This window comes from Pygoscelis adeliae, unplaced genomic scaffold (genome assembly GCF_000699105.1).
Source record: "Pygoscelis adeliae isolate BGI_AS28 unplaced genomic scaffold, ASM69910v1 Scaffold269, whole genome shotgun sequence".
Taxonomy (NCBI): domain Eukaryota; kingdom Metazoa; phylum Chordata; class Aves; order Sphenisciformes; family Spheniscidae; genus Pygoscelis; species Pygoscelis adeliae.
The window spans coordinates 206730-221298 of record NW_008825610.1 but is presented as its reverse complement, the minus strand read 5'-3'; the positions used below and the strand labels follow the sequence as shown (position 1 = coordinate 221298).

The window sequence follows — 14569 nt, the reverse complement described above, 5'->3', positions numbered from 1 at the left end:
CAGGGGCAGCGTGATGCCACTGTGCAAACCTGGGGTAGTAGTTGTGAGAGATGGGACTGGGGTTTTATGCAGGGCGAGTCTCGGCTCTGCAGGAACCGTTGCGTTAATGACACAGAGAAGGATAGAAGAATATATTGCTCCATAGCCTAATTCTCCTGACGGTTCCTTGGTTGTGACAGTGCTGTTATCACCTACTATGCAATTGCAACTGTGGGACAAGCGCAGTCATTGTCATAGTTGCAGCGGAAGCCCAGGAAAACAGTTCAGGATTGTAAAAGTAGGTCGAACGGCTACGTCGGTGTTTTCTCTTTGCGTAGTCCTTAGCACAGTCAGAGATCCTGGTCTGCGAGGTTGGACTTTTAGATGGCAATATAAAAGAAGTGTGATGTATGGAGCCAAGAAGAAAAAAAAGAAGAAAAAAAAGAAAAAAAAAAAGGAAAAAAAAAAGAAAAAAAAAAGGAAGTTTACAGGAGATGATAGGCTTCAGTAACGAACGGGAACAAAAAAGAAAATTTGCGTTTTTTGCAATTACAATGCTAATACAGGCTTTTAGTGATCTGTCAAAACTGCAGAATATCAGAGAAATCTTGATTTTTTTCTAGCAATATCTAGCACAATCATCGGTTATAACAGTTGATGCTACTATCAGTAGTCAAGTAACCAGGATATAACGTGCAGTGTTTACTGCAGTCTCATTGCGGCGGGGGAGGAAGTTGATCTCGGCGTGGTCACATGGGTTTATCATTTTCAACATATATTTAGAGAAAACTTCATAAATAACCTTGTCACCGTGAGCTATGAGGCTCTATACAGGCAGCTTCATTTTCATTTGATGTAGTTACTAATTTTCGTGGAACCAGCATTACATTTTTAGCAAATAAAATAAGCATCTTCAAGTCGTCTGACTGGAGACGAAGCGTTCTGTGTGGACTTACTGTTTACACGCTGATATTCTGGGATGAATTAAAGTCCTTACACGTGTTGAGCAGTTCTGTTGATTTATGAATGCAAATCAGCAAAATCATTCAAAATCAGCAAAAATGTATCTGCGTATAGCAGCAGCATCTAACATTTACCTGCTCTCTCTTCTCATTGATGAAAACAATGGCTTATTGAGAGAAAAAGAAAGCATTGCTGCATTTGGGTGACACCTGACACTAACCATTTTGGCCTGGATCTGGCAAAATTCCTAAAAAACACGTTCTTCAGGCGTTTAGTAAGTTTAATGGAGTAATTTCAATAAGCTATTCATAGGTTTGAAATTAAAGACATGTTTATTTGCTCTGCTGCATTTATAGCTATAGTAACAAAAATTAACCTAGCGTTAAAATCTGTGCTGATTTACAATATTGTGGATATCAGTAGAGATTGCTTACATTGTTTGACGAGACTAAATTTTTTCATTAAAATCCAACATAGTGCCTTAAAGAGTAAGTAACTTCGTCTGTTAGCTGTAGAGATGATAATTTAAGGTCTTGAAATGATAGGGGAGAGGCAAGCTTAATCCTCTGAGCCTGCGTGCTGCAGATGAGGTAAGTAGCTGAAATTTCCAACTTGTCTTGAACCTGTGAAGATGGGACTGTTCCCGTTCTTTCTTTTCAGAAGTTAGAAACAATCTTTCGACTTTGGCGGGGTAAACCACAGCCACGAGCTTCTGTCATTCAAAGGGAAAGAAAATCAATAGTTTGTTCCATTATTCAGCACTGCGTATTATTTATGTAACAACAGGTTTTGCCGGACATTTTTCAAATGTTCCTTTGTTACGGAATTGATGGGGGGGATTCTGCCCTGAGGCTATACTATAGCCTCGCCAGAGCCATACAAATACTCCCAGCAAGTCTAGGTTCTTTCTTCCTTTGCCTTTTTTTTTTCTTCTTTAAAAAGGAATGGATAAAGCAATTAAGCTCTAGATGTTGTCTTCAATGTTTATTTTTGCAGATCGAGGATTTTAATTTCGTTTAAAATAAAATTAACCCTATCTGTAGAAAGCGAGACTTTAAATCTTCTCTCATTGTTTATAATGAGAATATATCACATTGTGAAGTTTTTTATAGATATATGCCCACTTTTTTTTTTTTCAGTTGTTATCATTTCTGTAACAGTGATTTATTATCTCACTGAAAACTGACCAAGTATCTTGTAAGGGATGTGTGTATGTATGATTTTCATTGCTGTGTCTTGACATAGGTGGGGCAAATTACTGATATATTTTATATACTTATTATTATATCAGCTAACGTGTAGCGAACAGCCTACCTATTGCCAGGGACACTTTACATCTGGGAAAATTTTAATAGGCCTCTTTGTCAGAGAGGGTAAAAGGAGGCACCAGGTGTTCGTCTATTCAAAGTCATTCTCCGGATTTAGTTTGGTCCATTTTTAAATGTCCCACAGAGCGAAATTTCTATCATGTCTTTTGGTGAAGATGCTTTGAAAAATCAGTAGTTGAACTATCTTGATTTTGTGTCTCTGATTTCCCCTGAACCGTCCCAATCATTTCTTCCACACCCCAAAAAAATGTTGTGACGAGTACTTTTGTGTAAGTTACTTACAGAAACAAATCGCCAGACTCATCTAAAACAAACAACAAAATCAAATGTTGTGCTTTCTAATAACCGAGATTTGTAAAATACATTAATGCACGCTGGTGCTTTTTCTTTTTGATACTGACCCCCCCCCCCCCAAAACCAACCTCTGAGAGCACTTGGCCAGTTTGCCGAGTCTGATAACCTCCTGTGGATGTCAGAGAGGAAACGGGAGCAAGGTACCCTTCCGACTGAACAGAGAAATCCCTTGTCCCGTAACTCCATGGGCTCACATGCAAAATGAGGCACCAAAAAATAATATACTTGAGGATTCAAAAAATAATATACTTTCATGTACATATATATATGTAACCACTTACAGTTTTAGCTTCATTAAATACACAAATAGGCTAACTGTGTGCTGTCGAACATAATAAAACATAATGGATAAGACAGTAGCAGTTTTTATGTTTAGGTAGTACCCTGATCTAGCTGCCTATTGAATGGAAGATTTTTTTCTTCATTTCAGACCAAGTTTGATCGGTCTGATACTTAAGAGTTAAACTTTGTCCCGTTCCTTCCAGCCAGATAATCTGTTCAGAGTACTTGAGCTGTCCCAAGGTAGCTTGCAGCATATTACCGTGTTGCGTTTTCTGTTCAAGACAATCATCTACCAAGGACAATCTAACAAGTCTTATGAGTTTATTGGAACCGATAAATTTCATTTGCAGAGCAAAATACTTTGCCGTTGCATTGATTTCCTAAAGCTGTCTCCTTCATGCCAAAGTCAACCTATCCTTAGAACAGATTAAAATGTCTGTAGTGGTCTACAATGAGTATTTTCATGTCCAAGATTTTTCTTGTATAAATCAGTGAGATTTACGTGTTGAGTTTACACTTCTATTCATGGTGTAGCTAAGAATGTACCTGGGATTATGAAACCTGTCTTTAACTGGGGAAAAATCTCCATCTTAATATGACTAAGAAAAAAGCCCCAGCAAACCACAATCCAGACATAAGGCTGCATGTTCTATGTGAAGCACTAATAAATTAATCCATTAGCGAGTGCAAATTTATCTTCTCTCATGCTTGTTATCAAGTATTCCCAGGTGTGTATGTATTCATAAAGTATAAATTAAAATGGCTTTAATACTAGCAACAAATTCACGTAGTGCAAGGACCATAAGGCACAGTATTTTTCCCACGTCAACAACAAAATACAGAAATATTCATAAAGTAAAATATAAAAGTGAATAATCTTCCTGTCTGAGTAATATATTAGTTCCTAAGAACATAACAATGCCAGAAAGAACGCAGAAATCACAATAACAAAAATAAATTACAGGCGCATTATTTGGTTAATGACCCCATCTTGCGGAGCAGCACCCACGCTTCAGCACATTAATAGCTCTCATATACATTTGTGTGGAACCGAGTCCTTAAAGAAACTGCGCTGCTTGATGGTGAATTCCTTGGCGTTGCACTCGCCGCGTCCAAGGAAGTGCTCTGCAGGCCATGGCAATTTATCATTTATATATTACGACCGTATAGCAATGAAACAGTCCTTTGTTACGCTGTGGCATGTCAGGGGTCAATTCTTTACGGTTCTGTCTCTGTTTCAGTCTTAGGTCACCACCACAGCTCGCTTCCCCCCCTTGCCCCCGCCGTGCAGTTCCCTGCGCCGTGTCTCTCTCACGTGGACCTGCTGGGAGAGTTTCTTGCCATTGTTAAGAGGGGGGAAACCCATCCCCAAAACCGGAGCTTGCAAAATCATTTCTTTTCACCGCGGCAGCGCAAGTGAGAGTAACCGCTGGACCGGTGCTTGGTCACCGCAGGGCAGCCTGACGATGGTCATAACCTGCTCCACCTGCTTCTCCCCGTCCCTCCGTCCCCCGCCGCCAGCGTGCGCTGGGTGCAGGGGGTGGAAGAGCAGCCCCGGGAGCGCTGGGGACTCGTCTCCCCGCTGCACTTCCAGCAGGGAGGTTTCTGACCCCTTTTATACCGGTATGAGAGTCCGGTCACTCCTCTGCTGGAAATGGCAGCCTGCAGTACAAAGGCTTTAGTCCAAGAGAGCCAGCGTTCGCTTTCTGCCTTCTGAAAAGGTGGGGGGGGGCCTTGGAGGCAGCCTCTGGCAGGGGCCAGCTCAGGTAAGGGCTTGGGCGCTGGGAGCAGTCGTTTTCTTGCCTTTTCTGATTTTTTTCCTAGCTGCAAAGATGTGGGGTTTGGGTTTGTTTATTTTTTGTGACTTTTTTTGTTTGTTTTGGTTTGTTTTTTTCCCCGTAGCTAGTGGAGTAAACGTCTTAGAATGATAACAACATTAAAAGCCAAACAACGGGTATGATTAATGACTGCTGACATTTCTTCTAGCACCTTTCCTTGCCTTGTGTCCCCGATTCAATATGCTGAATGACTTGGTAAACACCATTGCTGCAGGAGCCATACTTGTATTAAGGAAAACAAATTTCAAATTTAGGGTCTTGATAACTTGTGAGTGCAGCTGAATTTCTGCAGTGAGGGGGGAAAGGAAGAGAAGAATGTGAGTACTCGTTTTGTGGGGTTTTTTTTTTGGGGGTGGGGGGGGGGGGGGGGGGTCCCCTTTTTTTTTCTGAAGTCTCAGAGCAGCCCAAGTAGTGCTCTTGTTTCCAGGATCAGAATGTCTTTTGTTTTTTAAACTCAGAGGGTTGACACTCAAGCCAGGGAACGAGGGGAAGGAAGGGGAGAACGGCTGTGTTACAGACTTTTTGCACTTACAGAAAGAGGGAGGGGGGACAAAAAAGGGAAAAAAACCCAAACCACCAACCGTGGTTTACTGCGTTTGAGCAGTGCTGGCATGATACCTGGCGCGTGGAAGACTTGTTTGCAGCGTTCGGTCCCTGAGGCGCTGCTGTCACCTGTGGCGCGTCCCCCTGTGCGAGCCAGCGGGCTTAGCCTGGCTGCCAGCCGGCCTGCCTTCGGCGAGCGCGGAGGCCAGCTCCCAGGCTTTGGGCGCTGTTGCCATTGTACGCGTGCCGCGGCAGCGGGGCAAGAGGCCTGCGCCGGCGCCAGCGTGCGCTGAATCCGCAAGAATTATAATTTTATTATTTTCTGGTCCCAGATAGCTGCTTGCAGAGCTCGTTGAACTATGCTTAATGATATAGATTGGCAGCTTGGGTATTTTGCTGGAAAGGTTTATCCCATCAGACATCCTTTCATCATAATCTGTGTAAATCAGCTTTGTCAGCAATATGTGTTATGCTGGTTGCAGAAGTTGCTTTCCAGGCACATGAGATATTTAAAATAAATGACCTGACATGTTTCCACCCTCTCCGGTTGAACGTGTTTCCCAGGAAGGCCACAGATACCCTTGACTCTCACTTACATATAAACTACTCAAAGATGAACTAAAATCCTTTTTTCCATTTTTTTAAAGGAAAGGTGTGTTTTGTATGCGCTTTTTGAGAAAGTGGCTTTTAACCGCGTTGGTGAACTCAGTGAGGAGATTGCAGGCTGCCGATGGAAAACATGTAGAGACCGGGTATAGCCCAGTTAGGAACGGAGGGTTGTTATATCAGCTGTTCTACGTAGACTTAAAAAGATGATGTTGCATGATCTTGCTTCATGTGTGAATATCCTTAGCTCCTTGGAGACCAGATTACAGTGCTTTGATCTCCGTTACCATTTTTTAAAGTAAGCAGTTGGTGACTGCATCTTGATCTAGTTCACAGAAGGATTCAAGGCGTGAATTGCACACAGATAATATTTGCAGATTTCACAGGTACAGAAAACTAGAGGAGAAAACTCAAGTTACAAACCTCTGTGAAGACAGTATGTTGAATGCACTTCTGATATTTCTGATCTCATGCTCTTACAAAAATTACATCCCTGTGTCAAATGTACCAGGGGTGTTTGTACGTGACAGTTGTACGTGAATGCAAGAATACAGATTAGAAGATTGCAATGTAGAATACGGATATGTATGGTTTGAGTTATGTATTTAATACCAAAAAGACAGATTCATTTGGGTGTCACTAGACTTGCGCCTGTCCTAACACCATGCTAATAAGGTATTTATACCACATAGCCTCATCTTATCTTCTGTTCTTTTGAGATGCATGTTGTGTCTTAAGCATGAAGATAAATACGGTGTTTAGCAGCTATTATATAGATTTGTATGCTAAGTGAACTGAGCAAGCTGATGCTGGATGCCTTCTCCTGGAAGGATTGAATGAAGGGTTGCAAAAAGTGAATCACTCCCAGTATTTTCAACAGAAACCCAAATATTTCACATTCTCATCACAGGTACCGGAGCTGACAAGTCATATGAAAAAGTATTTCAAATTACTGTTGGTTTATATTGGAAAATCTTCTTTTAACTTTGCTGTGTAGTTCTTAAGTTTCCACTTTTGAAAGTTGCAGTACGTTAGTTAATGGGAGCGAGCGTTTCACGCGGCTCCCAGTAGTACCTTCCAGCTCCAAGCGCGAGCCAACACGTCGGTCTTGCTCTGTCTTTCCCGTAACCCTCCTGCTCTTCCCCTACTGCCTTCCTCTCCGCACACACTGCTCTTGGAAACTTCGGCAAAATCTGGTCTGTATTAAGGAAGTGTGACCACGAATTGCAAGGAAGACAAACGCAATTAAAATATTTTGCTTTTATTATATTTTGAAGGAGAATATTGCATTTTCCTCAGAAAACAATCCTTCTTTGTTCTTTACAATGCAAATTATTACCTCCCATCGAAAAGCAAAATATTTCAAGCCTAGTGCAGGAGAGAATTGCATTTTGCAGCCTTGGTGAACGTCTGGCCTTCCAGACTTTCAGTCTGGACTTGAAGCTACTACTCCTTACACACTGAATTCTGAAAAGTCAGTTATCATTGTTTCTGTTGGCCTGTCCCTGCAGGATGGAGAGTTTGTTATTCTTTAATTGTAGATCAACTTCAACGTAACTCCTATCAACTTAAAAATAATAAGCTTTTTATGTAAATTTAAATCTACTTTGCACTAAAACACCTGTCTGTTAGAGACATATCATATCCCAATTTGTCATGGGGAAAAAAAGGTCCTGAAATGTTTTGAACTCCATGTGGTAAATTCAGTCAATGCTCTAAAAACATTAAAATTTTTGCTTCAGTTCTAGATGTCTTGAAATTATTGTATCGTGTCAGTCAGATGGCTAAGTGGGGAACATGGCTACTCTTCCCCGAAGTCAGATTTTCCATTACGCAACAGAGAGCAGTTGTGCAATCGCGCTGGGTGCAAGCGTGGCCACTCCAGTGAGAGCTGCAAAACTCAGGAAGAGCCTTCCATTCATCTCTCTAGGTTTTGCTCTCTGTCAGAGAAAATGAAAGCCAGAACATTGTCTAACTAATGGCAATAGTTAGCATGTCGAGGGAGGAGTTTCAGGAGGAAGAGAAAATGCGATTCCTGTAGGTAGCTGGCTTGAGGCACTTCGGTGGAATATAAATATAACGAGTAAAGGCGTTCATGTCCTTCCCCAAATACACTTGTCTTCTGGGACAGCTCAGTGCCCTAAATTCCCGTCGTGGGATTGCCCTTCGAAGGGCTGGGTTCTGCTTTTCTTTCTGACCAGTACCCGCACAGCGTGCCCCTGACCCCGCGTTGTGTTCTGCAGCTCTGCCGTATGAATGTTGAATGCTGCCAGTGACGATAAAGGCGATACGGACGTTTCAGTCTATTTCTAACATTTCCGTCTCTTTTTTCTTTTTTCTTTTACATGCTTTCTTGGGTACAGCAGACCATTTAGGAATTGAATTCATGGGTAAGTTTTCATTTCTCTTCCTTTCACTTGCTAATGTTTATCGTGGTGCCTTATCCCAAAGCACGTGGAAGTTCACGGGAAGACTCCCATGACCTCCATCGGTGGATTTTGGATTGGGCTCCTGTTATGTTTACCGATTACATTTGAAATTATATGAAGATCTGGTTTTTCTCTTGTCCACTGCTAGGGGGCTTAAAAACCACATATTGATGGTTTAGTATTTTATTGGTGTTTGGTGAAACATAATATAAAGATTGTATGGACATATCATGACATTTGAGGAATAATATTTTATATGAGATTTTAGGAAAGAGTTAATGCCTATCTTCATGTAAAGGAAAGTAAATTTTAAATTAGAGATTTTTTTTTTTCGGAATTTGGTGTTGATTACAATGTTAAATGTAACTAGGTTTAATAAGAACCATTTCATTAGCTTTTAACAGACAAGACAGAGGAATACTTTTAAGAAAAGGGACAAATAAGTTAACTTCAGGTTAGGAAAAAGCTAAAGCAGGAGTGAATAATTGCCTCTTATAATTTTGGAAAGGAAAAGACAATGTTCTATTGACTCAGTTGCTGCCCTGTAATGTATTCATAGCCTGAGGGACTGATAGGCTTAACAGGTCACCGCTTCAGCTCTCAGCTGGTGATCTGCAGAGGGTATAGGTAATTTCCTCGAGGAAGCCGGGGTTTGTCCTTAGCAGAGTTAGTGGACTGGTGCATCATTTGTGTAAAACTAGCTTGCATAAACCATTAAATATGACTAAAAACACTATAATAAAAAGCTTGCAAATTCATATCGAAGTCATAAAAAAAATTACTTTTAATGTGTCCTTTCCCTATGTTGAGTTTTACTTAATTTTTTTAGATTTTAAAAATAAAAACACGATAGCCTAGTGATCGTAGGTGGTGATATGGGGATTTTGTTGACGAGCTGAGTATAAGTTGTCATGAAACCAATATGGTGATGAGTGTTAACTGCGTGGCAGGCTGCATTAGCAAGAGGATACCAGCAGGTCGAGGGATTTTTTCCTACTGCTTTTGGACTTGTCTGGCATACCTAGAGAACTGTCTCCTCTCTAGGGAAGAGTTCTCTCTAGAGAACTATTCTGTGATCTCCGGAAGTTTAGTGTTTCACTTTACATGAAACTTTAAAAGTACCAGTGGAATTGATGCAAGTGTTTTCGCAGACTTAGCGGGCAAGCACAGCTGGGAAATGGTTACTTCAAAGGCTCTGCATATATCCCAGTTTTACTGCTTAACTTAACTTCTAAGCAGCAATCTTGAGCCATACGAGTTGAAGGACGAGCATATACATAAAAGAAACAGGATAAGGAATATATATAGGATTCTTAGTGTGAGCCTTTCCATAGGAAGCAGGAAAGTGTTACCCAGGAGGCAAAGCTGATTTACTTTATTTTGAGCATTTTAGTTTCCTCTTTTTTTTTTAAGACATCTCTTTAAGGCTTGAAATAAAGCCAAGCCCTGAAGTCTTGGCTCAGAGTAGTCTTCTCGTATGAGTAGCTTTCTGATTGTCTTATTTAATATTGGAACAGAGCTTGATGGTATAGGAATTAACGAAATCTTGTGTCTCGAGCCTGAAAATATTATGACGGAAGTCTAAAATGAGGCTTCAGGTGGTTTTCTGTGGGCTAGAAAAAAGCAAGTTCCAGAATCGTATGCAAAAGTGAAATGTTTGTGCTTCTTAAAGCCTCCTCTGATCTTCTTGAAGAATTACTTAGGAAGTGTAAGCACATATGGAATCATTACTGCACACATAGCAAAGTACAAATCCCCACCGTGTATACAGAGAGGTTAGGTGACAATACACTCATCAAGTCAGGGCCGCTCATGCAAAGCCTCTCCCATGAGTTTACTTCTGTACTGTAGAAAATAATTGCAATTAGTGGGAAGAGTATTTTCCAGTTATGAAAAATAACAATGTATAGATGCTGCAGAGCTTAGCCTTGGTTGTACGTGACCCAGGGCACGCTCTTTCTAATGTTTTCATTGCACGTGTGGGCTCAGTTGCCTTAGGAATTCCATTTCCATCATCATCTTCCAGAAATTTCGCTTGAAAACCCTGTAAGCCTGGATTCCCAGGGAAGGTTGAACTCCTTCCACAGTAGGTAAAGCTAAAATCTCATGTAGATAGGAACATGTGTCTACAACAAAGGCGCCCCAGGGGACAGATGAAATGTACACTAACTGCACATCTAGCTCAGTGTACATTCGCCAAGGAAAGTAGATGAGTGTAGCCTTTTTTTTTTTTTTGCTAGACTCTCGAGAAGCATTGGAGTGTATATACCTGCCCAGTCCTTTTACTGTCCTGTTAGGGATCTGTTGTCGATGGATTTGTGTATCCTTTTGTGAACCAGCCGGTACTGTCTTCCCCCACAAGCTCCTGTGGTAGCCAGTTCCAGAGCTCAGTAGTTAGAGGCTGTGTACGTTGCTTTTCCATTACCTGTTGAAATCCGCTTCCTACCAGATCCTTAGCTCTCACGTGCAGGACTTACTGAACAAGAGTTATGCATTCAGTTTATCCACCGCACCGACTGCTGTGTTAACCTCTCTCATGTTCTCACATCCCTTTCCCCTTTTGGATATTGTCAAGATACAATATTCAATATTGCGCATTCCCGAACATGAATACCCGATACTTTAATATTGTTGCTGGCTTTGGTTTGCAGTGTCTGTTTCTTCGTATGGATAGCAGAGATAAATGCAGGCATATTAATGTGGCGTATCTGTTTTAAAATGTTGCAAATGTAACAATTAATGTACAGTTCTGATGTATGCACGTGAAGCTTCTCTTGAATTAAATGAAAGCCAAGTATGTGTTCAAGGGACACGATGTCCTTAAAAATATGCATTTAAGTATTGTCATCAGAGTGGCCAAGCTTTATGAAATTTCTAGTGATAAGGAAATGCTTTGTACATTCTAGTACCTCAAAGGAAAAAAACAAACCCGAGTCTTGTGTTTGATACTCACTCGTGAGAGCTAGATTCAATTTCCATCTCTGATGCGATCTTCTGCTTTGGAGAGGCTTTGGGCAAGGTATTTTAATCTCTCTGTGCCTTAGGTTCTCAGTTACAGTAATTTCTGTCAGGCTTTCTGCATTTAGATTCCTTGGCTCTCTGGGGAATCTCTTTCAGTGGTGTGTAACACAAACTATTGCTTCCTTGCAAGAGGGTGCAGGCTTCGCTGCCGCCTTGCCTGTGCTCCCCGGTTCCTCGTAAGAGAGCACCACGGTGCTTGGGAAGACGTTCAGCTCACGCAGGGGTGCAATGCACGTGGTCTGGGTTGGTGCACATGTCTGCACGATTCCCAAAGCGTCTCACCGATGATGATGCATGCAATTTTATTTAAATTTCCAACACAAAGGTAAATAAATATTATCACAATGTTCCTACAAACTGGAAATCTACTCGTATTAACTGTTTCAGGTCAATTGAAAGCAGGCTGGCTGTCGGTAATGCTCATGTGAGGCAGCAAGTTTGTAAAAAAACCAGAGAGAAATTGAAAGAAGCAGCTTTTATTCAATGAGAAAACTAAGTGATGTATTGTTAGCGTCAGATAGCATGGGGATATATGAGTATCTACAGCTTATTATCATTTTTTTGGCTGAAGTGGTTAACTGCACTTCAGGGCTGAATGGTTTATTTTTGTCTGATGGAAAATTTGATGATGAAGCCAAATATCTCTGATAGCCACCATGGCTGATCAGGTTACTTTGGTGCAACAGGTAGCAGTTGAAAGCTGAGTTGTGGAGACTGACCTCGTGCATGTGGTCCCAGCTGCAGAGTGAAATCGTTGCTTTAACTGCCAGATACAAGGAGATGCAAAAGCCTGAGGGTGATCTTTGGAAGTAAGCGTTCTGGGCAAAGAGTCAGTGCCCGAGACAAGGAGTCGTCAGTTTTACTCATTTCCTACGCACTGAGAATGAGTAGAGTTAAGGTCTGTTAAGGGATGAAACGTGAAGGTGAGTGAGTACTGGAATAACCTGCTACGATACATGAACAAACATGACCGTTTCAGCAATTCACCCCCACCACCTAATCTGGTGATCCAGAATCTTCATCTTTTGTTCTGTAACAGCAATGTACGATGGATACAGTGGAAAATAAAATGCCCCAAGAAAGTGCAGCAGGCAGGTCGCTACAGTTATGATGGAAACACGGTAATTACATGAAATAGTCCTCATCCTTAGGCTGCTTAGCAGTTAAACCAATATCAGTGGTGTAAACAATTACGATGTGCTAACCTGAATCTCCCCATGCGTGAATTGCAAAAATAATATAGCGCTTGCTATATTTAGTCACTACTTTTAACTTGCTGATACTTAGGCCTTAAGCAGGAGATAAATATTCTTCCTTAGAACTAGTTATCTTTTCTGGAAAAATCAGCAGAAGCGTCACTGAAGTCAGTGGAGTAAGAATGATATACAATACCCTTTTAAGTGGTGAATCATTAAATAACATTTAATTGAGCAGAGCAATAAAGTAACTCAAGAAAGGGATCCTATTAAAATTTATATATCTCCTTGCAACGACTACAATGTGAAATGTATTCAGTTTTCGGTACTCTGAGCAGTTGTTAATATGGGAGAAGATGGTGTATGCTTTATTTTCACTGGGCTGATTCTCACTGCCTCCTCATTGCGATAAGACAGCTGTATGCCTAAGACTCTGGCAACACGTGATCCAGGTAACTAAATTGACTCTGTGACCTTGTGCCATGCACTGTGACAGATGCATTTTGATTTTTCCAAACCGCAAAAGTTGGTTTTGCTGATGGGCAGCATAAGCAAGACCGCAACAATTTAGTATTCTTCCTGTTTGTGAAGAAATAAAAAGGCGAAGTTTGTTAGTTCCTGCACAGCTCACAACACGTGCAGCTGGTGAGCTGTCCTCTGAAACTCAACGTCTTGTAGCAGCAAACAGACAGTGAAAATAAATAACCAGTGTTTGCGTGGATGGTCCAGCCTTCGGTACCATTTAGCAGCTCTTATCTGTTATAAAACCCTGTAAAGCTCCTGTCCTCACTGGAGGAGAGGATGAATGTTCAGTTACATGAGCAAAGAATGTACGTGTTCTAAAGGACATATGTTTAAAAAATAAAGTTCGGTTTTGCCTGTATTCCTTTTTTAAAGTACAAAGCAGGTAGATCCTTTTTCTGGTAATATGGCACACTGACTATTTTTATGCTCCTGTTTACACAAAAACTATTATTAGAGATTCTGATCACAATCATCCCCCAGTACTGTCAAAGCATATCTGTCTAATAATTACATTGTTGTTAATCATAAGCATTTAAAATATTTCCTCTGTACTCCTTCAGTAAATTCCTGAAGAACTAAGAGGGGCTATTCGGATGGGCATTGATACTTGTAACGTTTACTACCATTGTTGTCATCACTCCTTGAATCCTTTTGTTCATCCTGCCCCAACTTTTCATTGCCGCCTTCTGATTTTGCCTTTTCAAATTTCGTAAAGGCTTTGCTCTTGGGACCTTGCCTTTCTGTTTGCTTTGTGAAATACCTGTCCTTTTTAAGTATGCTGCGAAATAACAATAGGATCCTGAGGCATGAAATGGCTTTAGATCTTCAGCACTTTCCATGGGATTAGATGGGAAGAAGAGTCATTTATCACCTCTAGAGAAAAGAGACATGAGCACCAGAAGAGAGAGTTTTAGAGAAACAGCTGTTGTCTGTGTGGTATAAGAGTAAGGGATGAAGCAGAGGTTCCTCAGGGGCTGGAGGAAGCTCTGCCAGTGGTTGTACCTGTTCAGGAAAACGTACCTCTTAAATGAAAGTCAACATGCATCTGGTGAACATGTTGCAGGCTGCCTTACAACATCTTGGCTCAGTTTGGGGGATATGGTTTGGTTTTGGTTTAGTGGGAGGGCAAGATTTATCCCTAGAGGTTTAGTGACCTAGCTACCATCTTGGTTCGGCACTACCATCTGTACCTTTCTCAGTATGTCATTTTTCCAATTTATCTGCATTTTCTGCATTGGCAATGAACTGGGTTGGGTTACCTTGCATTATTTTTAAAAGGCAAGACTAAGATTCACCATGTGGTTAACTTACGTGTGCTGTTAATAGCTTGTAGTGCTTTATCAAAATAGCAATGCTGTGAACTGTGTGGGTAAAATGGATAAAATAATGTTAATATATGTAACTTACCCTGGTGACCTTCCTCTGTGTTTGGTTTCTTCTGCTTTCTCTAACTGAAGCTACTAATCATTTGTGATGAAACTTATGGAAACTAAAAAAAAAATTGA

At 41.0% G+C, this 14569-nt stretch overlaps 1 protein-coding gene across 1 annotated transcript in view; it reads left to right on the top strand.

Annotated features, from left to right (window-relative positions):
* NRG3 (neuregulin 3) overlaps positions 1 to 14569 on the top strand; it is a 249923-nt gene that overhangs the window by 170360 nt on the left and 64994 nt on the right. The window contains exon 4 of the mRNA XM_009332695.1: positions 8257 to 8283. Within this exon, the coding sequence (XP_009330970.1) occupies positions 8257 to 8283 (27 nt within the window). The remainder of the gene's footprint in view (positions 1 to 8256; positions 8284 to 14569) is intronic.